The sequence below is a fragment of the Acomys russatus genome, chromosome 14 (genome assembly GCF_903995435.1).
Source record: "Acomys russatus chromosome 14, mAcoRus1.1, whole genome shotgun sequence".
In the NCBI taxonomy this organism is placed as follows: Eukaryota; Metazoa; Chordata; class Mammalia; order Rodentia; family Muridae; genus Acomys; species Acomys russatus.
The window spans coordinates 26280220-26304747 of NC_067150.1; the positions used below are offsets into that span (position 1 = coordinate 26280220).

Here is a 24528-nt window from a genome sequence, read left to right on the forward strand (position 1 = left end):
GTGGGTACCCACACACTTATGCCAAGGCATGCATGTAGATGTCAGAGGCCAGCATTCTGGAGTTGATTCTACTTATTCCCTGAGTCCTGGAGGGTGAACTGAAGTTGTCAGGCTTGGCAGCAAGTGCCTTCATTCAATGAACCATATTTATCTTAAGCAGGTTTTTTTTCTTTCTATTTTTTGTTAATTTAATTTTTTGAGATTATAATATAATTACATTATTTCTCCCTTTCATTTCTTTCCTTCAAGCCCTCCCATAAGGGGCTGGAGAGATGGATTAGAGGTTAAGAGCACTGACAACTCTTCTAGAGGTCCTGAGTTCAATTCCCACCAATCATATGGTGGCTCACAACCATCTATAATATGATCTAAAGCTCTCTTCCCGGTGTGTAGGCATACATGCAGGCAGAGCACTTTATACATAACAAATAAATAAATTTAAAAAGCCCTCCCATATGCCCTACATATCCCTTGTTGCTCTTTTTTGGATTCATGGCCCGTTTGTTCATATATATATATATTTATATATAATCTGTGTATATATGTGTATGTATATGCATATACATCTGTATATATTCCTAAATATAATCTGTTCAGTATATATGATGTTACTTGTATGTTTCAAGCACTGGATAACTAACTTGTGTACTCTTCCTGCTCCCAGCCTTCCTTAGTTGTCCATAATTCTTTGTGTAGAGTTTCAGCCTTGTGGGCCTCACCCCGTCTGGTTTGGTATGTCCATTGGTGTCATCCTTGTGAAGCTCATGGTTTCTTTTTAAGAATAAAAACAGGTTATCCTTTTTGACTGAAAGCTTTTCATTTTAATTTATAGCTTTTGTTTTGAGACACTATTTCTTTAAGTTACTTGAACTTGCTATAGAACCAGGCAGCCTTCGAACTCACCATGCTTGTGCCTCAGCCTCCTAAAGTAAAGAAAGATCTTGAACTTGCTATTCTCCTGCTCCAGCCTCCTGAGTAGCTGGTGCTATAGGCTTGTGCCACCAGACCTACCTGTATATACTAAGTTAAAATAATCCCTACCTTGTACTGATGACAAATTTTCACGTAACGTGCTCATTACATACATTTAATAAGTAAATAATTTTATTCAACACATTTTATATGTAATTTTTATTTATATGTAGTTTTCTTATACATTACAATTTAAATTTTTAATTTTATATGCATGGGTGTTTTGCTTGCATGTATGTCTATGCACCGTGTGTGTGCCCAGTACTCCTGAAGGATGGAAGAGAGGGGCACTGGATCTCCTGGAACTGGAATTAGATATGGTTGTGAAGGTCATGGGGGCACTGGGAAGTGAACTCAGGTCCCCTGGAAGAGCAGCAAGTGCTCTTAACCACTGAGCCATCTCTCCAGCCCCTCAATTCTTCTACTTTATGAGTTCAGTGTACTATTTCCATTTTATGAAAGAATAAACTAGTGCTTATACTAAGCAGTGGGCCTGTACACCCATGAGTAAGTGTTAGAGCCCAGGTCTCCATTTATATATACTAAAATTCATCTGATTTCAAGAGATAGGCTTTTAAATACTGTGGAATATAGTTTTCTACATAGCAGTTTTGGTTTTCTTACACTGTGTATTTTGTGTATTTAATAAAACTAATAAGGAGGTGGCAAAAATTTCCAAATACTACCAGAAATAGTTCTTACTTAGCAACTGATGTCATCAAAACCCACCTCTACCATTTAACAACAAATGAAGTGGATTTTATGGTGTACATCCCTCTTTCCCCCATTTTCCTGTGACTTTTATCATCTATTCTATGACACTGGGCTGTCCTATGAGAATATTCTTTTATGTTTTTATAGAGGGAGATAACACTAACAGAAAAGACCCAGACTGTGTTAAGTCTGAGATGGTCAATATTCTATTCACTGTGAATGTTTTTGAAGCTTATAAAATATATGAAAGTATGGATGGGAATAAAATAAAATATATGAAAGTATGGATGGGAGTCATAGTCTAAATCAGAAGTTCCTCTCATTCCTTGTGAGTTTGGAGGGCAAAGTGTGTGAGAATGAATGGCAGGTTCTGAGTGACAAATGGTCCCTGGATATCTGTGATTAGATAGTGTGACGCCATATTTATAATAAGGGTGAACTATAAAGTGTTTTCTCCTAATGCGTGCCATTTTATTTTCACTGGTCACAGAGGCAGGGGCCTATCAACATTTTTGAAGATCCTCGAATGACCTGTGGTTTCCAGTCTAGTTATCATCAGCAAAGACTTCTTTATCCACTCTGGGATGAGACGGCCACTCAGGAAGTTCCCACCGGCCTTGAACACTGTGGCTCAGGTAGGAACATAAACAAAAGCGGGAATGAGGAGAGAGCTGAAGGGCGAAAGCAATCTGCTGAGGGCTGTGTTCTGTGAAAGGACACCGCACAGCGTACATGGATTCAGATGCTATTGTTCTCTCCTGGAAAGCCCCGCGTCTTCTCAATAACTCTGTGCTACTTCATTGTCCAACAGGAAGGTGATACTCTACTAATTGGCCCAGGAGGGGTTGCTTCCGGTCTCTGTTCTGTAAACAGTTTCGTTCCTTCTGTGCGCTTTCCACCCTTTAGGATGGTTGTTGACAAACACGTTTTAACATCATAAACGGTAAACGATGAAATGGACTAGCCATTTTCAGGATGGAACTTCTTTCGTTTTTCATCATGATCTTTTTACTCTCCACTGGCATCTGTGGTTCTCTTTCCAACACCCCTGTCCCCCTCCCCAACCACCTTTGCCAGCAGCTTCCTTGATCCTTCTTTCTGACTTGCTGGGTACAAGGCCACCCTCTCCTGAGCTGGAGTGAGACTTCCCAGGGGACCTGTCTGTAGCAAATCTGCTTGCTTGCCCCAGGACCAACCAAAGCAGTCCCAACTTATCAGTGTTCTGTTTTCAGGGTTGTATTCTGTTGCTTTTGTATTCCATTAGCCTTGGTTTACTTATTAGCATCTGAAGAAAATAATAAATGTAAAACTTGAATTTGGGCCTCTGAGTTTAATTGTCCTTGAGACCAAGTTATAATGGCATACATAAAATATAATGTATGCGATGTGTCTATAAATATATGCTGTGTGTATGACAATAAACAAAACAAAATCTGTCAAAACTTTCTATCAGGTTAAAATTTGTACCATAAGAAATGTCATTGCTCTGACATATTGAAATATGTAATTCTCAGGAATTACACAGGTGAAGCTATGAGCCTGGGAATAATTTCTGAAATCGAAGTGGAATTCTTTGTTGTGGTGGTTGTTCAGTATCCTCCTGACTTATAGAAAGTAGCTTGTAAAATAGTGAGAGAATGAAACAAAGTATCTGCTTGGTTGTCCGTGCTTCATCTTGAAGCAGAGAGGAAGGGAGGGATACAGAGCACAGGGCTTCGCCCAGGCAGGAGTGTACGGTGGTGGGCGGGACAGTATGGGAGGCACTTCATGGTTCCTGGTTCATCCTGGCAAGACAGAATGGCATCAATATTCTGTTTCTCAGTGGACAGTGATATTTGAAGGACTCTTTGACACCCAACAGGGAGGCAGATGTAGTAACATCTATGATGTCCTTTTATTTTTGGCATCGTTGGGTTTTAAAAGTGGCCAAAAGCATACAACAAACTTCTCAGCTGTGTACCCATTACACAAAGAGGTTGAGAGAGTTCTGTGCTCATACAAAGGTTAGACCTCAAGATTTAAGGTGTAAAGACACACAAAAAAAGTGGTCCAGTAAAATTCTGAACAAATTAGACTTCATCTGTAAAATCAGAAGACCCACATTGTTGTGTGTGCCCAGGTCTACATAACTTTTGAATACTATTAATGTCACAAGCCTTAGCATTTTGTTTGTTTGTTTGTTTTGGGGTTTTGAGACAGAGCTTCTCTGTGTAGCTTAGCTGTCCTGGACTTGTTTTGTAGACCAGGCTGGTGTTGAACTCACAAAGATCATCCTGTCTCTGCCTCCCAAGTGCTGTGATTAAAGGTGTGTATCACCATGCCCAGCAGCCTTAGAGTTTTTATTCACTAAATGCAGCTGTGATTAAAGCTACTTGCCTTAAGCTTTTGCTCTGATGGCATTCCACTTATTACAAGCTGAATATTATTTGCATCTGAGTTTCTCTGCATACTTGCCCTTAACCTCAAGGTGAGAATATCTTTTCTTCCCAACAAAGAGATATAGCCTTTCTGTTTCTTAACTGAGGGGGAACATTACTCGTGATGACATCTTATTGTCCTTCTTGCCAATGTTCTCGAAATTTAAAACATTTTTTACTTCAAGAGCCAGAGAGACAGTTTCTATAAAATATATGAATAACAATTCAAGCTGTTCTTAGCTTCAAAATGCCAAGAGTTGTTAGCAGTGTGATATAGTGCTTTGTCCCAAAGCTTATGGTTACAGGACAGAAGCTGGAGTTGCCTGGACATGTGGCTTTGGGATGGGAATAGTAACCATTCTTAGAATGGGCCGAAATGTCATCCATTGCATGTTGAACGACAGACAGCTTCCATGGGTCTGGCTCCCTACCAGCGGCTGGCAATCTGTTTGCAAATAGAGGTAGTAGCTCCTACTTCCTTAGGCTCCCTCTGATGGAAAGCTCTGGCAAGAACCTTGAGCTTGCCTTGTCTATCTTTACCTTGTGAGCCATGTCTACATAAAGGAGCTGCAGGATCTCTTTCTGGGCCGCTGTCCAGTTCTCCTCAGCCATCGGTTGTCGTTTGGAAGGCATTTGTGGGGTTATAAAGAAGGAGGATGAAGACGTGGATGAACAAATGAATGATTTCTCCAGCTGTGGCATGTGTGTGTGTGTGTGTGTGTGTGTGTGTGTGTGTGTGTAGATGTGCGGAATAAAAAGAAAGGGAGAAAAAAATTACTCTAGGCTTTTTCCCCATCTTCTTTCATCCTATTTATAACTTCAGTTTCCTTCCCCTCCTCGGACTCATGGCTGCTTCCCATCGCTGCTCTGCCTCACGTTTGTGCTCTCAGAACGGATGAATGAATGGACTTCTTTTCCAAGGATTGCACATCTGTCAGTGACTGGAATACTGACAGGAGGGGCCAGCCATGAACACCCAGCCTCCCTCACAGTGGCCTTCATCAGAGCATTGTTGTCATTCATTCATGAAGGGGCAGAGGCTGAGGAGGAGAGCAATGGAAGGGGGGAGGGCAACAGAGAATAAAGCTGAGCTAAGCCTTAAATACGGAAAGGCTCACTAATAAGAGAAAGAGAGCCCCGGGAACTAGGAAAGCTAGGAATAGGTAAAAAGAAATAGATGAGGAAAATTGAGACGCGTGGAACTGACAGGAAAAAAAAAAAGGTGGGCATCGCTAGAGATGGAGGTGGTCTTGAGAAGAGAAGATGAAAGATGAAGGAGAAGGGGCAGAGAAGTAGGGAGCTCAGAAAATTACAAGAGAAGGAGAAGAGAAGAAATGGTGTGAGAGAAAAATACGTGATTCTGAGGACATTCGCTACAACTAAAAAGGGAAGTCGAATTTGCATGCAATTGCCTGTGCAGCTGTACATTGCTTCACAACGATCTTGCAGTCATCATTTTCTTTCATTTTTACCTCCTCCTCCCTCTGCCGTGGGCCCCCTCCTCGCTATCAGCCGGGAGCCATTATGGAGAGCCAATGGGGGCCTGAGGGCTGGTGTTCTGCATGAATGAATGGGCCCTTTCTGTTTCAGCTTCTAGGCATCCTTCTGTCAGGGAACCTTGTGAATCAATGGAGCTCCTTACACAAGCCAGGGCTGTAATGTCTGTTACTGTTTATAGTCTGCCTGGAGTGCAGCCCACTGACCCTGCCTTGTTTCTGTTCCCTTCCTCTGTTCTGCCCCTCAGCTTCAGCACCTCCCTCTCCATCATCATAACAAGAATGGCTGTGTGTGTCAGGCTCCTGCTCCCTGTCTCTGAGAGCTCACTAAACTGTTGCTGTCGTGAGCTGTTAGGGCTAGTTCCTGCCCACAGACCCGTTGAGAAGTAGCAGGGTAGATACAGCCATTCTCACATAAAACAGTAAGCCTTGAAATGGAGCTCAGTCCTGACTGGAGGCAGGCAAAGCTCGTCTTCTATTGGGAATTAGAAATCAGAGATGGAGCTCAGTCCTGACTGGAGGCAGGCAAAGCTAGTCTTCTATTGGGAATTAGAAATCAGAGACATGGAGACAAACATGACCATGGTTCAGCCATAGCTGCCAGCTGTCCATATGTGATTTCAGCCTCTCGGTTGGGCCCATCATGAGTGACCATAGCATGCGTCGGAAAACACAATGCCCTAGCCCTCTTCCAGAGTGATATCATCACTTTTGTTTTTTGTTTTGTTTTGTTTTGTTTTTCATTTCAGGTTTTATTTTTCAAATACAGGGATAGATTTGGTCTTGAATTGTCCCAGTTTTTGACAGTGGCATTTTGATCATGTACACCCAAGTCAAATACCTGTGTGAGCTTGGAGGCAGTGCACGGACCACAGAGCATGAAAGAGAGCAGGTTTCATCCCTGTCACCACAGCCCTTGATTTGATCTACCAGCCATCGCTTTTGTCCTTATATAATGCAGTTTGGTATATTTTGGTTGCTGAGTGCACTAAAACCTTCATTTACCTGCCTGCACCAAATCCTGCTGCTTCTCAGCTGTTTGGAATAAAAAAAAAAAACACTATAGGAGATCACTTAGATTATAGTTGATCTTCCTCACTGTGTGACCTTGGGCAACTTGATCTTCTTCCTATGCCAGCAGCAGCAGCAGCAAGAAGAAGAGGAGGAGGAGGAGGAGGAGGAGGAGGATTGAATCTTAGAGAGATAAACTTTAAGTCTTGCTCTAGACTCATTGAACTAGAAACTCCAGCGTCTGCTCAAGCACAGGCTTTCATGCTCCATTCCAGGGTTAGGACAGAAGAGTGTTTGGTCCTTGCACACTTCCAGGAGCTGCCCCTGTTATTACTGCTGGAAGTCCAGAGATTGCACTCTGAGAACCACCCAGTTCATACCTGCGAAGCGTGAAGCATGTCAGCACACAGTAAACCTGGTGTGCACGCTTGCTATTGTAAACCATAGTCTTCAAGCGCCTTTTGACTCATTGTCCGGTAAAGTATATTTTTGCAAATCCAAAATGTCTAAGGGTTGAGTCAGAAAGTGACCCACTGATTGGTTGAACTCATTTGATGGCCAGAGGCACGTGGTGGGTCCTAAGAATACAGACAGGGAAATAGAAGGCACCGTCCTTGCCTGCAAGCAACTTTAAAAAAGAAATTGTGTATGTGGGGCACATTTTATTTTTTTTGTGATAGAACAAATGGTTCCCACATGGAATACCACACTTAAATATGACACAAGCTTGGCAGGATCAGGGGGGTGACTTTGGATCTCACTATTTAAAATTTCTAAAACAAATGTACTAATAAAATGGTGGAGCTGAAAAAAAAAAATGTCTTTCCCAAATAAACTGTAGACGTTCGTGTGGGAGACATGTTGAGAGGCCAGGTTCATGGGCTTTCCCAGGGCTCCGTCTTCAGGCCCAGCGGCTGGGAGGGATCAAACCTGGGCAGTGTTTGGAAATGGCTGCTGACAGCCAGGTGGGATGTTTCAGTGGGAAAGCAGGAGACTCCAGTTTGGCTTTCAAGTGTTGAAGACACGCCAGCATGACTTCAATGGAGACTCACCTTCCTCTGAAGTGTTTATGCTCATAGCAGGTTTGTTCTTTCAGCTGATTGTGTCTGATGGCCACAGGGCTTAAAAACCATCATTTTAAGCTCCATCTGCCGCACATACAGGTTCTGTCTTTCTTCAGCACACATTTTTCTTTTCTAGAGCACTTTTTTTTTTTTTTTTTTTTTTTACAAAAAAGATTTCCTTGTTCTTCTAAAACAGTTCTAAGCCCATGAGCCTGTGAGTGTCCTGGATTTGTAACACTGGATAGTACAATATTGGACTGATCTGTCCTAGACAGAATACTGGGCTGGTCCTGTCAGAGACTTGAGGTACCCTATAGTAAGGTGAATGAGGAGTCCCTCAGGGACCCCCATCCTCAACGTTTTATTGAATTTTCTTGATTTTTCCAACTCACTGGGGAGCAGTGTAAACTTTCAAAAGGCAGTTCCTTGCAGCTAATCTGTTTTTATCATTTTCTTTAAAATATTTATTTACTTATTTTTTTGAGACAGTCTGTATGCAGTCCTGGCTGGACTGGAACAGGCTATATAGCCTAGCACTGGGGAATGCTCCTCTTTTATGCAAATAGGGTCTGAGCACTGAGGGAGATAGGCAGCTTGGGTTGCTCTGACTCTCATTTGGCAGCTGGGTTGTCTCAGAAAGAGCTAACTATAATCCTGTCTCAACTTTCATTTGTCACAGACGACCAGGCCTAACTGCCCTGATTAGGAGGGTGCCTACGAACGCTTGAGGCTGAACAGTCTTGTCACGCACCCTATCCCGTCACATGTCTAAGGGGCTTTAAGCATGTGCCAGGATCGGGGCGTAGGTGAGCCTGGCCCCAAATCTGCTTACCACAGACTCTTCTGTTATTGTCGGCCCCCTGTGCTTTTTTGATATCCATGAAGCAAGAAGGTGCATGACTCTTTTTCTTTCTTTCTTTCTTTCTTCCTTTCTTTCTTTCTTTCTTTCTTTCCTTCCTTCCTCCTCCTCCTCCTCCTTGTCCTCCTCCTCCTCTTCTTCCTCCTCCTCCTCCTCCTCTTCTTCTTCTGCTTCTTCTTCTTCTTCTTCTTTTTCTTCTTCTTCTTCTTCTTGTGTTTTGAGACAGGGGTTCTCTGTGTAGTCTTGGCTATCCTGGACTCCCTTTGTAGACCAGGCTGGCCTCGAACTACGGTTGATCTGCCTGCCTCTGCCTCTGCCTCTGCTGGGATTAAAGGCTTGCGCCACCAAGCCCACCCTAAGGGGCATGACTCTGACCTAATGAGTCTCATTGCCCCTTGGTGCATCCTGCCCTCCCACTCCCTCCTTCCTCCTCCTCCTTGTCCTCCTTTCTCCTCTCTCCCTCCCCTCCCCCCATATCATATATTACACATATATTACATCTGCCAACATTACCCTTCATTATAACTCATTCCCCCAGCAAAGAGAGAAGTGCACCCAGGAAGAAGAGTCCAGGGCAGTTAGGAATTGGGGCTTACTGGATTGATGCAAGGGGAGGTGGGGGAGGGTGGGCTGGGGCTTTGTGTTTATGAGAGAATGAATCCCCTCTAAGGGTGCTGGGAAAGGAAGGAGACCTAGGTGCAGAAAGAGGCCCTCTTACCTCAGCAGGCCTAGGACAGTGACAATTAGCACGTAAGCCTGCTGTTGGCCTGACCACCTGATAGATAAACTCCTTGTTTCCAAAAAAAAGTCAAGGAAGTAACAGCATTGCACTGCAACTCCCAGGGGGCTCTGGAGGGGGGAGGGAGAAGTTCTCTTAACTTTTTCAAACCGCAACTATTTAGTCCGAGTTGGGAAAAGGTCCCGGGGGCACCAAGTTCTTATTGGATTCTAGCAGTTTGACCCCTCTTCTGGAACGGGGCGGGGGCGGGGCGGCCACTGCTGCCTGGTGTCGCCTGTTCGTCTCCTCTCTGCTCCCGTGGGCCGGTTGCTAGCCGGCGCTGCGGATCTCTGTGAATGGAAATCGTCGGGTGGGTGGATGATGTGAGAGGGCTGGAGCTGAGCGGCGAGGGGGTGTGAGAGCCGAGGGGGTGGGGACGGCCAGGCAGGGACAGCCTGTGGCGCTCACGTCTGGCCGGGAGAGACTCTCTGCCTCCAGATGTTCAGTGTGTTTATAGCTGCCAGAGCAAGAGACCAGCTCCCTCGTTAAGAAGTTGCTTTCTTGAGCAGCAGCTTCTGCAGCTGGAGGCAGCGCCCTCCCTTCCCCCGGGCTGGTCCCTCACCCCGACCCCGCCTTCCTCCTCTGCAATCCTCCCAAAATACACGAGCACACAAAAAGAAAAACACCAGCAGATTTTTTATTTCAGAGAGTAAACACTTGGGCCGTGGGGGTCTGGAGGTTATGGGAAAAGAGGAAACCATCCAGCTAATCAGGCAGCACACACTTCCCCCGCTGAAATAAAACAGAAATCTTTGCTCCGCAGGACTGCCTGGTTAACCCCGGCACTGCCAGCCAGGCAGCACCCCAGCTGCCCGCCCCCAATGTGGAGCGGCCAGGCCCAGGCTTGGCAGCTTCAAGGCTGACTCTGGGAGGGGAGAGGCATGGCCTGCCTGGCCTGCCTACTGTTCCCTTGGTTTGTGGTGGCACATCTGCTTAAGAAATAGATGGTTGGAACAGATGAGATACTGGGATTAGATTTAGTTTGCAAGAGACTCGTGGGAGTTCTAGGTAGGTGCAAGAGCAAGCAAGCTCACCACTCCCTGCCCCAGTACACAGGAGAGACCCTGCTCTTCAGAGAGAAACAAGAGCCTGACTGCCAAGACCCAACTTTTAGACCTGCAACCCACCGACAAACCCTGCTACCTTTCTGAACTTCATTTTCCTAATTTGTAATAGCAGAGTGCCAACCTTGAAGAATTACTGCAGCACAGAAAACAAAAAACAAACCAGACTGTATGTGGAAATGATCAAGGACCAGGCATGGCTACAGAGAAAGCTAATTCAAGATTTCACAGACTAATGTGAATGCTAAACCAGCCAGCCCGCCTGCCTGCCTGCCCACTCCCTGTCTGCCTGTCTGCCTGCTTGCCCACTGCCTGCCTGCCTGCCTGCCTGCCCACTGCCTGCCTGCCTGCCCACTGCCTGCCTGCCTGCAAGCCTACAGGCCTGCCTACCTCTTTCCATTCCTCCATGTTGCCCCTTTCCTACCTTCCCTCCATCCTTTCCTCCACCTCCTCCTTTCCCTCCCTCTAGTTCTTTCCTACTAAGGGCCTTCAGAGTCTGTCTTCCTTCCTATGGCCCCTAGCTGTCTGTCCAGAGCACATAAATATCCCATGAGGCAGAAGTCAGGGGTCAAACAGGAGGCCTAATTGCACTGTGGGAGCGATCACCTCTCCCCCGATGTGTGGGCAGCCTTTGGCCCTCAGAACCTGCCCCTGTGCGTGGCCTCTGCCTTTCTGCTTAGACCCTGCCCTATCTCACTGTCTGGAGAGCTAAGCCCTCTCTTCTCTGCACCACTGTATATTTTTATAGGGATCTGCTTTTGATTCCTGAACATCCTATTAAGACTTGCTCATGGCCTTTGAAGACTCTTGGTTTTTTTGTTTTTGTTTTTTTGTTTTGTTTTGTTTTTAACAAAACAGATTCCCAGAACCCCTATTCGTTCTTTCAGGTGGGATCCAAACTTCAACCTCCAAAGTGACTTGCTTGGCAAGCTGGGACTCCTTCCTTGTAGACTTTGTCAAATAGGGCTTGGGAAGCAGAAACACCAGTGATTTAAACATCTATAGAAAAGGCCCTAACCGCCTGGGCCTTCTGTACATTACCTTCCTACCAAGTCTTAGACCTGTTGATGGTCACAGGATTTATTTATTTTGGTAAGAACTGAGTTTTAGGAAAGCATGATCTTGCTAAAAAAAAAAAAAAAAAAATTACATGCAAGAATTTTGCTTTCACCTGCTTCTCAAAATGATCTGAGACTCCAGAGAACTTAGGAACGTCTGCAGTAAGAAGGGGCCCCACCGCAGCAGATAGGGAGAGCACATTGGGGCATATCTTGTTTAACAGGAATGAATTCACTGGTGTCAACTTCCTTCCTCCAAATCCCTTTCCAACGCTCTGGTGGGATCCCCAGAGATTGTATTTAAGTCTGGAAATTGTTTCCATCCCATTGTCTTGGAGATAAGAATCGTGGCCTTGCCCAGTGTCCAGGCTCATCTTTCTGCCTTGCTTTGTGCCGGTCAGGATACATCTTGAGTCTGCTTCTCGACTCTCTAGAGGGTCATCAATTGTGCCCACCACCCTCATCTCATACAATAGGAGAACACGTGGTGGTAGTGATGTCTGGAACTTTCTCCCTACTCCGTCAGAATATATAAAGGTGACACTGACAGGTGAACTGTTGAGTGTTACCCAGTCCCAGCCATCTGCCTCTGCCTAGGCATCATCCTTTGGAGCCTCAGCCCTCATATCTGATCTCTGACTTTCCTTGAAGCTGCTGACCAGGGTCTGTTGCTACAAGTTCACTTAGACAACTGGTTTTCAGACCTCTCCATTCTAGAGAGCAGTTACCCTCCATGGACTCTTTGGTTATTCTACATGAAGCCTTCTACTTTGGCCTTCGAGTCATTGTGTAGTGTTTCTATCTTTCATTAGTCTGTTAGATGAGCATTCCTAGTGGATCAAGACTTAGGGCTGGTTGGTGATCTTGGGCCAAATATTGGGAATTTATAGAAAGTGGCCAGCTGTATCTGGAGTCAGATATGTCTGTAGACTGTCCTAAAGAGCCCAGGGGAGATTAGGGAGAAAAAAGAAATCTGGAGCCTATAGGCATTTCATCATTCTCTTTTAACTGAAAATTCTGACTTTAAATTTCCCGAACAATAAAACTAGTTGATCACAACAGAAACTTTTACTCATTTTTGACTCTTCTGTGTTTTGACTGCTTCAGAGCCTGTTGAGTTTCCAGGTAGGATTTCTGAGTATGTTTGCTTCCATACTTTCTTCTTGATGAAAAGTATCAGATATGCCTATGCCTGTTCCCTGGTAAAATGAGTTTGAACAATCTTATTCCGAGAATGCCTTTCCTAGAGATGAGAGGGGGAACTGTTGTTCTTCTCCACATCGCCAGGGCGCCAAGGCTCCTGGTTGTATGTCTTTTGCTTCTGCTGCATTTCCTAGGAAGATGATATTCCCATTGAACCCATGCGGTGAATGAAAAACCCAACTATAATTCTGAGGAAGAAGGGAGCGGGGGAGGGAAGAAGAAAATAAAGACAGCAGAGGTAGAGAAGTTAAACTGAGTTTGCTTCATAGTCAGTTCTCTCTATCACGGTAGAAACTGTATCTGTCCGGACAGTTTTTTTTCACTCTTCATTGTCACCTCCTCCTAAGTCTCTTGCCAAGATAAGGCAATGAAAGCTCGCTTTCCTACAAATCAGAGACCCATGAAAACCTCAGAGATGGGACAGGGAAATGATCCACTGTCCCCTGATTACTCTTGGCTCTCCACTCCGGTTTTTTTTTCTCCAACACTGGTTATTTGAGGGCACGAATAAACCCAGTAATTTGCGAGGCTTGTGCGGAGAGTGGGTCTTCCTTTGTTGGGATTCAGCTGCAGGATTTTCTTCTTCTTCACCTAAGTATCCCACTCCCCTTGGCTTCTCACCCTGGACTCTCCCCCCACCCCTCCACCCCCGCCCCGCCCTGCGGACAGCTTTGTGAGCAGGCTAGTGTTCAAAGTTTCTGAAAGGTTATACCCTTGAAGCCGTCCACAGTGTCCGTAGCACGTGCTGAAGTTTACACAGAATGCTCAGACCTGAATAAAGGGACTAATTGTGGGAAAGCTGCTTTTCAGCGCACAGGATGGGCTGTTCCCTGTGGGTTTTACTATCAAAAGGCTTTTAAAAGTGCAGTGTAGCCATTGTTGAATTTTTTGCACAATGAATTGAATACCGTTTCTCTCCTTGCAGCTGTTCCCTGTGAGTGAGTATAGAGTGATTTTTTTTTTCTCTCTCCTCTCCTTCTGGCAGAAGATGTCTGCTGTATAAATGCAAACACTAGGGGTAATGAGATTATTTGTGGGTGGATTCTTTAGGAAAGGCATCTCTTTATTTTCAACTCAATGTGATGGAGGGCTGCAGCTCTGGAGCTGGGAGCTGGGAGCTGGAGGGAGTGCCTGGCAAAGACTAGAATTGACACATCTGAGAGCAAGGCTGGGGGAAGAAGGCAGGAGAAGGGCTGGGCTCTGGATTCAGCAGCTACCTCAGTCCCCAGGGCTGCCTGCTGCTCTCAGCCAAACTGAGTGGGTGATGGAGGAGGGAAATTCCATTTTTTTTTTCCTCAGTAAACAATCGCTTTCCCATCTGCTTTCTGAGCACTCCTTTCTGATCTTAGAGGTTTTGAGATGGAACATTTTTGTTTTGCTCTCTATTTTTATCTCAAGGAGTTTTCCCAAGTTGTTTATTATTGTTGTTGTTGTTGTTATTATTAAATACACAGGTAAGGAGAAAGGATGCATCTGGGAACGTGGATATGCCCAGCCTCGGTGTCCTGTGTCATCCATGCTGTACCTGGCATTACAATTTGGACGTGGTTGAGAATGTTCGTGAAGTTCCACAGGCTAGAACCCGGGCCCCTTCTGTGAGGCTAAGAGATGGCTTCTAGAGGCCTCTGGGGTGCAAGTGATTCCATGGATCCTTAGCATGGATCGGGCTGTTCTTAGCGGAGTGCAGCCACATGATCAGCCTCCTGTCCCTCAGTGTTTTCCCCCACTGTGACTTCATTTGCTATGAGGACCTTATCAGAGCAGAGTTGGTGGTTATCCCCTCTGCCCTGTAACTGTGTGATAAACAAGCCTCTTTCCTTTACTGTGTAGCCAGCTTCAGGTATTTTGTTACAATATAACACAGAATAAGATGCCAGATACATACAAGTATTCCCTTCCCTCCTTTAACTTTTACTTAAAAAAAAAAAATTGTGTTTTTTTGTTTGTTTTTTGGTTGGTTTTTTTGTTGTTGTTGTTGTTGTTTTTGTTTTTTTTTTTTTTTTTAACAAAAATTGAGTTTAAGTATTCAGTGAATTGAAACTAAGTAAAATCAATTAAGATTAAATAGTGGTATACGTTTAAGTCTTCTTAAAATAGCCTCAGGAAAACATGGTATTAAGTGAGGGGTGGGCGGGGGAGGTTTAGATTAGCTAGGAGAAAGGCCGACTTTGAGATTAGTTTTTAAAGGGGTTTGTGAGCTACTTCCTCTCAAATGCCTTTTAAGAATATTGCTTTTCAAAAGGATATTTCAGAAGGAGTTGAAAAAGTGTTTATTATTGTCTATCTGGTTCTATTATATAGGATGTAAATTTCAAAGCTTTTTAAAGGGAATTTGGTGGGGTGCTTTAGGAGTGCACAGAGGGTATCAAGTATGAAGAGAAGCCACTGGATCCAGATTACTCTAAGGGACAAAGGAAAAGCTGGCTGTGCTGGTGTTGGGAACTCACCTGGTTAGGGTGTGGGGCTAGAGCAAAATGGCTGACAATGGAATTCTGCATCTTTCCAATTATTGGTTCTTTACTCCTTTTATGCCTTCCAGTTGGGAAGTCCAGTGTCCATGGAGTAGTGGGCAGAGGGAAAAAAATAGTTCCTCCTTCTCTATGACTCAAGTAGAAGTTTTGAACGAAAGAGTAGAGAGAACCCATGATGGTTGGTCATGTCTAACACAATCTTTGTCTTCTTTCTGACTATGGCCTATCAGTTTTCACACACACACACACACACACACACACACACACACGCACACACACACACACACCCATGTCCCATGCATGCTTTACCCTTTAAAGTAGTCACTATGGAAACAATGCACTTCTTTGGAGATGATTTACAAATTAAAGAATAGTAGGAAAAGTGATCTGGTCATATCATCTGAGCTTTAACCCGTGGGGGTGTTTCCCTGGGTGTTTTTCTGGATGAAGCTGGGTTACACATAGGGTCCCTGGTTTTTGTTATTGATGTTGTTTTGGGGCTTTTTTGTTTTGTTTTTTCAAGACAGGGTTTCTCTGTGTAGCGTTGGTTGTCCTGGATTCGCTTTGTAGACCAGGCTGGTCTGGAATTCACAGAGATCCACCTGCTGCTGGTTAGGGTCCCTGGGTGACAGCGTGTTCCTTGCATGGTGTCCTAATCTTTAATCTAATTTTCTTTCTTTTTTTTTTTTTTTTTTGGCTTGGTGAGTGCATCATTACCATGTTAGAAAACTGGCTGTTGCTGACTCTCTCCTTCCTATGTAAACCGGAGCATCATTTATGGCTCTTTTTGTTTCTTAGTTGTAGAAAACTGCTTCTAAGTAACTTCAGAGGGAATTTATTGACTTCCTCGCAAGTCCAGGAGAAGAAGGAGCTGAGAGAACCCCTTCCGCATCCATGTGTGTTTGCACGGATGTGTCTTGAGGTGCTGTGGCCACGAGTCATTCTCAGACCTCAAGGTCCCTGACAGGACCTGATAGAGAACTCAGGCAGACATAAGCATGCCGGGCAGTGTCCCTTGAGCACTAGGGAGGAAGGAACAGCGGGAGGAATGTTTATACTGCAGAGGGGAGACCAGCACAGTATGACTTTCCAGGTGGCCTCCAAGTGAAGCGCAAATGGGGATCCAGCAAGATTGACCGGTGGAGCACTCATCTCTCCAAACTTGGACGGTCTGGCTCACAAAGGGCTTGTTTTACTGGTGTTTAGAATAGTGGTCACCCAGGCTCTGCTTTATGTATCCCAGATCACTGTTATTCTTTTCTTTCTACTTTGTGTTGATTTTCACCTCCCTGGCCCCAGTCTGGCCCCCGTGGCCTTCTTGCTTGCCTTTAGGGATGTGTTCGGCTTACCCAACCCCCCCACACCCTTCCTCCCAACCTGAATGAGATAGTCCATTCCTGGGCCTGCTGCCCCTCACTTCATTAGTGTTCCTGATGTTTATAAAGCCAGAAGATAATATTTTTAGGTTCCATTTGGAGTTCCCCAGGCAGCCTCTCTCTAAGCCACTTAGGAAGTTTAGAAAAGAAGGTCATGGAAATGTTAGACTTTTTTTTCCCCCCACTGAACTTTGGTTAAATAAATGGTCTTAAGATGATGTTCATAGACCCCACGGGGAAGGTGTTTTTAGATGATGAGAAATTCCTTTTTTCCTTTTATTTCTCTTGCCTTCGCCTCTGGAAAACTGAAGTTACTTTATTTTTCTTTAAGTAATCATCAATTGAGATAAGTTTACAGGGATATTGATATAAATTAAATATCGATATAAATATATGTATCAATTGACTCCTTTAAAATGCATGTTTTGGAGGCAGGCATATTTAAAGGAAGCTTTATTCAATAGTAAATACTGACGAAGAGAAGGAACATTCCCTGGAATTTACCAGATGGAATGGCCCCAAGCCATGTGTTGTCAATAGGCCACTGTAGTTTCCCCATGAGGCTTTGTTATAAAATTCATTTTTAAAGAATTATTTTTAGTATAGCTATAGTAGTGAGCAACCGACATCACAATTGAAATTTAGAACACTGTTGTGGCTTTAAAAAGACATCCCAGGACTCTAAATGAGAGATGCATGGGAGAATAGCAAAATAAAAGGATACAGAGGGTCCTAGAAATCTACAACTAGAACAATATGATAGGCAGATTTGGGCCCAGGGGTCCCGTTCAAACTAAGGCACCAGTCAAGGACAATACAGGAGGTAAACTTTAAACCCCTCCCCAGATCTAGCCAATGGTCAGAATATTCTCCACAGTTGAGTGGAGAGTGTGATATGACTTTCTCACGTACTCTGGTGCCTCACATTTGACCATGTCCCCTGGAGGGGGAGACCTGGTAGCACTCAGAGGAAGGACAGCAGGTAGCCAAGAAGAGACTTGATACCCTATGAGAATATATAGGGGGAGGTAATCCCCCTCAGGAACAGTCATAGGGGAGGGGAATAATGGGAAAATGGGGGGGGGGAGGAATGGGAGGATACAAGGGATGGGATAAACATTGAGATATAACAAGAATAAATTAAAAAAAAAAAAAAAAAAAAAAGACATCCCAGGGCATTAGCAGCCAACGTCCCGCATGTTTTCCACTCTTGGCCACTAATCAGTGTTTGATGGCTGTCTTTATGAATCTAACTATTCTGGAGCTCACATATAAATGGAGGTATGCAATATATGGCCCTTTGTGACTGGCTTCTTTCCCTCAGCCTAAGTCTTCAAGGCATATCCACGTTCCAAAGTGAATCCACATTTCATTCCTTTCTAATCATTAACATTTCTGTTAGATGGCTGTGCCACATTTTTTGCCCAACCTTTGATGGGCATTTGGGTAGTTTCCACTTTGTGGCTACTATAAATAATGCTACTGTGAACATTCATGTGCACATTTTTTGCATGAATGTGTTTTCATTTCTCTTGGGTATAGACCTGGGGTAGAATTTCTCAGTCGTCTCGGTTTAACTCTTTATAGGGTGGCCAAACTATGAGTAACGTTGCCTGCCCACTTTCCATTCCCATCAGGTGCACATGAGGACTCTACCTTCCCTGGATCCTCAACAATACTCGTTGTCTTTTGGGATTAGAACCCACACAGTGAATGTGAGCAGTACTTCCTTATGGGGTTCCTTAACATTAACAACGCGGAGCATATATAAATTATTGGGCACTTGTAGAATGTTTTTAGAGACTTGTCTATTCAAATCCCTGAGCCACTTTTACACTGGGTTATCTCTTTGACTACTGAGTTTTAGAAGTTCTGTCTGTGGATGCCGAGATGCAAGTCTTTCACTAGCCACATAATTTGCAAGTGCGTCTTCCATACTGTGAGTCACTCTTTGCCTTTTCCAATGTTACAACCTGTGGCACACAACAAAAATGGATTTTAATTTTGATATAACTTATCTATTTATGTGTGTGTTGAGAAAGCCATGAAGATTAGTTATTTCTAGTTTTCCCTGCAGAGTTGTACTAATTTAGTTTTTCATTTAAGTCTATGGTTATTTTGAATTAATTTCTGCGTGCCATTGTAGAATAAATGACAGAATTTCCTTTTTAAGAATAAACCTAATCTGTTTATATCCCACTATTATCCATTGCCTGGCTGTTTCTGTGGACAGAGATTTTAAATACACTAACATTTATGAACTGCTTTCTTGGTTTTTGGACACAAATTATTATTTGTATTGAATAACCCCGAGAATGCTCTTTCTGATAAATAAATGTTTTTAGGATTTAAGAATGTTTGAGTGCAAAGCTGTGTATGTAGGTGTGTTTGTGTATGTAGCCTGAAGGGAAAAAACCTACTATTTATGGTTTACATTGAGTCAGACATAGTTAACATTTTACATATATTACGCTATTTGCATTTTACCTCAAATCCTGTGAGTTACTATTAATTCCATCTTACAGCTGATAAGTTCAAGTTTACATAGCTAAAGTCGTTTGTTGTAAGAGTCACTGATTTTAAGTGTCGGGTTCTCAGTTGAGGCTCAGGACAGCCTGAATCTCCACAACCTTGCAGTGAGTGATGGAGAAGCACAGGAAACAGGGAAAGGCCTCATGAAGATCATGGTGGGAGGGACTTGTGATGAAAACAAAATCTGTAAATCCAACCATGCGAGTGATTATCCATTTCTACGTCTCTATAAACAGGACCATGGTGCCCTCTGCTCACCTCCTTTGTTACAATGGAACCCAACCAAACAATATTTCATTTCAAAACTCCTTCAGTGTATTTGAAGTCAACAAAGCCAGAAGACTTTTGAAGTATAATTTCTTTGTATGTATTTTTTTTAATCAATCAGTCAATACATCTCATTGGAGGCCCTTTTTTGTGTATTTTAGACAAACATTGGCATTTCTTTAATATTCTTGTTTTGTCTTTGATAAATTTTAAAGAAAGTCACTAACAGCTGGTAAACATCCTGGACCTACAAAGTTTATCACAGACAAGTGGTGTAACAGGTCAATATATTTAATCTGGGCACTTGGAAGTAATAAACACTGAGCCTAAGGAAAGTAGAGGTACCTCATAATGAAGCTGTCTGTATGCAGTGGACGGGAAGTTGCTCCGCAAGCCCCTTCCCTGGCTTGTTCCATTTTTTTCCCTTTCTTGCAGATGGCTTTGGTGGTGAATTGGGATGTGCTGCTTTAGGACAGTGAAGCATCTCCCAGAACACAGCGTTTGTAACTCCAGTTGCAATTATTATGAAATTTCTGCTGGAGCACAGTAACCACTGAATCCCCAAATGCATGGAAAACGAAAGCAAAACAACCAGAAACACAGGTTTTGTGGACAGCTGCTCTTATTTTCCAAGGCTTCCCAGTGTTTTCCCCTCAACAGCTTCGGGACCAAGCACTGGATGAGTTCAGTCATTTCATGTCAGTTTCCCTCACCACTAGCTCCTATGGGAAGGGATCTGAGCCCCCCTCCCCCCAACCCCCGCTTCTCCTGATCTGCAGCTGGAGTTCATTCCTCCCTTGGTCCATTCTTGAGCTCAGGCAGATATATCGCTTGGAACCTCACCATATCTACTTCCCAAGGAGAACTCCACTTGCCTAACACAAATCCACGGAACAATGACAAAACGCATGACAGGAGAAAACCACAGTTAAAGGTCTTAGAGTGGTAGATGAGACATATGGATAGTTTGAAACAGTTGAACTAATACGCGCCTTCAGTATTTTGCACAGCTGTCTTGGATTGGAGTTAAATAGCACTTAGGAAAGAGTGTCCCCACCCTACACATGGAGAGGCTGAGACATTTCTCTTCTTGGGTATCTCAGAGATGCTATGCAATGAAGTGGCCAGAAATGCTCTTAGAGCTTCCATGCTAGACCAGGCACAGAGAGTGACTTGAGTCAAAGAAAAGGAGAGGTCTCTATTTATATTTAGTGCTGAGGTTTGATCTACAAAGTCTTTAGAGTGGCTAGGCATGGTAGGATAAGCCTGTAATCCCAGCACTTGGGAGGCAGAGGAAGGAGGATTGCTGTGATTTTGAGGCCAGCCTGGTCTACAAAGCAAGTCCAGGACAGCCAAGGCTATACGGAGAAACCCCTGTCTCAAAAAACAAAAACAAAACAAAACAAAAAAAAAAAACAAAACAGAAGTCTTTAGAGTGATCCAAACTGAAGACCACATGAAACAAATATTTCCTAGTTGGGGATCCTGTTTGTAGAGTTATATGGCTAGCTTAAATAACATGCTAACTAGAATGTATTGACAAGAGCTGTCAGCACACTGCTCCTAGCAAGTTCTTCCTTCTAATTAGAGGCTTCTTGTATGTCTTGATTTCTCTGATATGCCTTTTAAATTGCTCAAAACTTCAGCTATTTTCAGAAAACAAGTATTTCTATCTCACATAACAAATGCTAGTCTCTGACACCTTATATGATACTGTGTTTATCCAACGTACTTGATTCTTTTATTCAATAACTTTGACGGTGTAGACATGAACTATATGTTTATTCTGAACTTCTAAACCCTTTCATTAAAACTCACAGATTACGTGCACATACTATTTTGTTCTGATGAATACAATGGCATATTTATACTCATTTACAATCATTATTTTCTTTCAGCTATGATTCTGCTTGTCTTTGTTACTAACAACTTATTTGTGTAATGCAGGCTATTTGATACATCTGTGATGAATAAGCAGGTATGACTTTCCTAGACTCAGTACTCAGTGCCTGTTTTATATCTATGCCAAGCCTATCTTGAGGAGACAAATCTATAAAAAAAAAAATGCAGATCTTTTTTGTCTTATTTACTGTCCTATTTTCAACATGTCTAAGAGGTCTTGGATTAGTTTTCCTTAAGACACCCTTTGAGAAGGAAAGGTGCTCCCAGTGTGGTAGAGGATGGTAATAAAAGAGCTCATGGCCTGGCAGCATTTGGTCTGATCAATCCATTGTGATCATTACCAAGTGGCCATTCCACTTTAGCACACAGGAAAGCTTGCCTGGCCAAGGACTGTGCTTCATCCCTAAGTCTCAGGTCAGAGGTTACAAGCTCCTTTACTGTTATTATTTATTGTCTGCATGTTCGTGGTTTTCCATGTAGAACATATCTATAAATATTAGAAAGCATATGATGGTAAGTAGCAAGCAAAGAAAAGCACCACGCATGGCGTTATACATAGCAACAAAATCACACAAGGATCCTCAGCCATTGGCTTCTGCTGCAAAGCCAAGGTGTTGGGGGTGAGACTAATTTAATTACTTTTATGGCTTTTGAATTTGGGGGATTGGATAGTTCAAAAATCTATCTTACAAAGAACTTTATGTTCTCTTCTTTTCCTTCTATTGAGTTTGAACCCCATAACTATTTCTTGGGAGACATATGCCATACAGGGTTGTTTTGTAAAATACTCACCTGCTAACTTGTGTGGACCATCTAAGAAGATTGGCTAGTAGTCCTGCTTCCTCTTCCTCCTCCTCCTCCTCCTCCCTCCTCCCCCCCTCCTCCCCTTCTCCTCCCCTTCTTCTTCCCCCTCTTCCCCCTCCTCCTCCCCCTCCTCCTCCTTCTATTTTGAGACAATGTCTCACTCCCTAGGTCAGGCTGGCTTTACTATTTTTGTCTCTATCTCTCTAATTACTCTGTGTGTGTGTGTATGTGTGTGTGTGTGTAGACATGTGCCACTATGAGTGGGTTGAGGTAGACTACAACTTGTGGGAGTTGGTTCTGCCCCTTCACTGTGTGAAATCTGGGACTCAAATTCAGGTCATCTGGGTTGGCAGCAAGAGCCTTTAGCTACTGAGTCATCTCACTGATCCTGTCATTAACCTTTTGGCAAATCTCCTTCCCTCAGCCTCCCAAGTGTGATTATACCAGGTGTGGGTCTTCTTGAAAACTGTTGGAAGGAAAGTTTTTTCTTCCCTTGTGTCTAAGAAAGCAAGAAAGAAGCTTTAAGCACAGAAGCTGGCATGAGAAAAATATCAGTTTTAGAGCCATTGATGAGGTTCGGAAATGGCTAGCCTAGTCTCCTGCCAGTTGTTTTGTTTTTGTTTTTGTTTTGCACACATACACACACACACACATACACACACACACACACACACACACACACACAATCAGTTCTGACAATTTCAATTAGGGAGACCCATGCTGTAAAATAGCAGTCCCTCTTTCCAAGCAAAAAGAACAACTATAGTGATGACGAATCAGTAGTAGAGTGAGCTGAACCATCTCAGACCATATTTAACATAAAATAGTTTCATTTCATTCATCCATTCATCCATTCACTCCTCATTTCTGTATTCAGTTATGTATTTTCCTAACTTGATCAGACTTTTGGTATACCCAAGTAATTTTATTTTAAGCTGGAAATTAAAATTTGATTTGAATGTGGTTCCTGTACTTGGGAGGGAGGGGGAGGACCGAGGCTCTGATTATCTTCATTAATGTAACAGTTGCTCCATCAGAAGTGAAGGCTCCGAGGAGGAAGTGAGTGATTCCAGCAGGGAAGATCCTGGACATCATATCTGGGAGGAGATGTTTGCTGCTCAGTCTTGCCTGCACAGTGAGGAAGTTGTATTAGGACTTGCAAAAGTGCACAAAAGCATATAACCCCAAGTTCCAAAAAGTCCAGGGCTGCTAGCTAGAGAGCAAGGGCCTTTTGTGAGAGAAAAGAAGAAATTAGATGGAAGAGGAAATAGGACCAGATTTGGGCCTTCATCCGGATCCTACCTGCCTGGCCATAGGGAGGGTTGGAGTGCTGTTTTACTTCAGCATGATGCTTAACAAGAGCTTATGGAAATAATTCTTTGTGCCCCAGCTCTCCTGTGTGTGTAATGCCTTCCTAGAAGCCTGTGCTTGCCTTTTACCTAGGTCCAAGGCCTCCCTGTACAAAGGAACAGCCTCCCAAGGTTCCTTGACTCCCTCTGCTTCTGGCTCTGTCAAAAGCTTTCACCAATGCTTCACTCCAGTGGCTCCGTTGTGGGTAGACGCTCTCCAAAGACCACACTGTACTAGACTCTTCTGCCTTCCTGAATAAGGCATTTTCAAAAGAATGTCAGTTTGGTCTCTGCTGTCAAGCTGGGAGAGACTAGACTGAGCTCTGAGGGAAATGGGACCATGAATGGATTCCTTGGTATTGATAAGAGTGACTTTTCAAGGGCTATGGCTAATTGCTGATGTGTGGGGGGGTAGGGCTTCTGAGTAAGAGAAGATTGGCATGCCTATCTCTAGGCTCTTTGCAAAAGTTTCTGGCTGAGAGAAGCTAATCAGGAGACCTGCATGTGGAGAGAGGCGTGTTATTTAATTAGCTTTACAATGGGCTGACTTGAAGGCACGTGGTGGGTTTAATAGAGGGAGATAGATGTCCTTTTTTGCGCGGCTAATTGTTGGGAAAGAGCAGGGTCTTTGTTGAAACCCAGCATGAGAGCTCTGATCTCTTGCAGCCTGGGGCTGCCCCTACTTATAATTTTAGACAGAGCTATTCAGGGCTGCTCTGCAGAGAAAAGATGAACAAGAAGTGCATTGTGTGTGCAGGATCAGTGCCCAAACCTCCCCAAAGTCACTGGAAAGAAAAAGAGAGGAAAGAAAAGGCAAGCCAGAGGACCCAGCCATGTGCCTTTTGGAGGATTTCCCCACCATTTATTTGCTGTGGCTCTTGGAAAGGGCAAAACTACACTTTTACTAACTTGGAGCTAAGGTGGGGTGAGTTAACCAAACACACCCAGAAACACCAATTAACTTAGCTTTTCCAACAATACCGAACTGGTCTTGCCAAGGCGGAGTAGGCAAATGAGGTGATGGTGTGAGTCCCATACTGCCAGCCGTGTTGGCAAGGGGCCAGGCAATGGCAATGCCAGAATGCAAATAATGTAGCTGAAGTCCCCTAAAAAGAAGATCTGTGTTGCTAAGGGCGGGGGGGAGGGGGGGTTGGAGCAGTGATGGTTCAGGTTGGCAGCCCTGAGTAATGT

At 43.8% G+C, this 24528-nt stretch overlaps 1 protein-coding gene across 3 annotated transcripts in view; it reads left to right on the forward strand.

Annotated features, from left to right (window-relative positions):
* Nucleotides 1–2161: 2161 nt before the first annotated feature.
* The window catches only part of Ets1 (ETS proto-oncogene 1, transcription factor), a 94966-nt gene continuing 72599 nt past the window's right edge, over nt 2162–24528 (forward strand). Inside the window, exon 1 of one of the 3 annotated variants that reach the window (XM_051156138.1) lies at nt 2162–2321. In XM_051156138.1, coding sequence (XP_051012095.1) covers nt 2213–2321 — 109 coding nt within the window. In that variant the 5' untranslated portion in view covers nt 2162–2212. The remainder of the gene's footprint in view (nt 2322–24528) is intronic. The other 2 variants (XM_051156136.1, XM_051156135.1) reach the window with 2 other exon arrangements.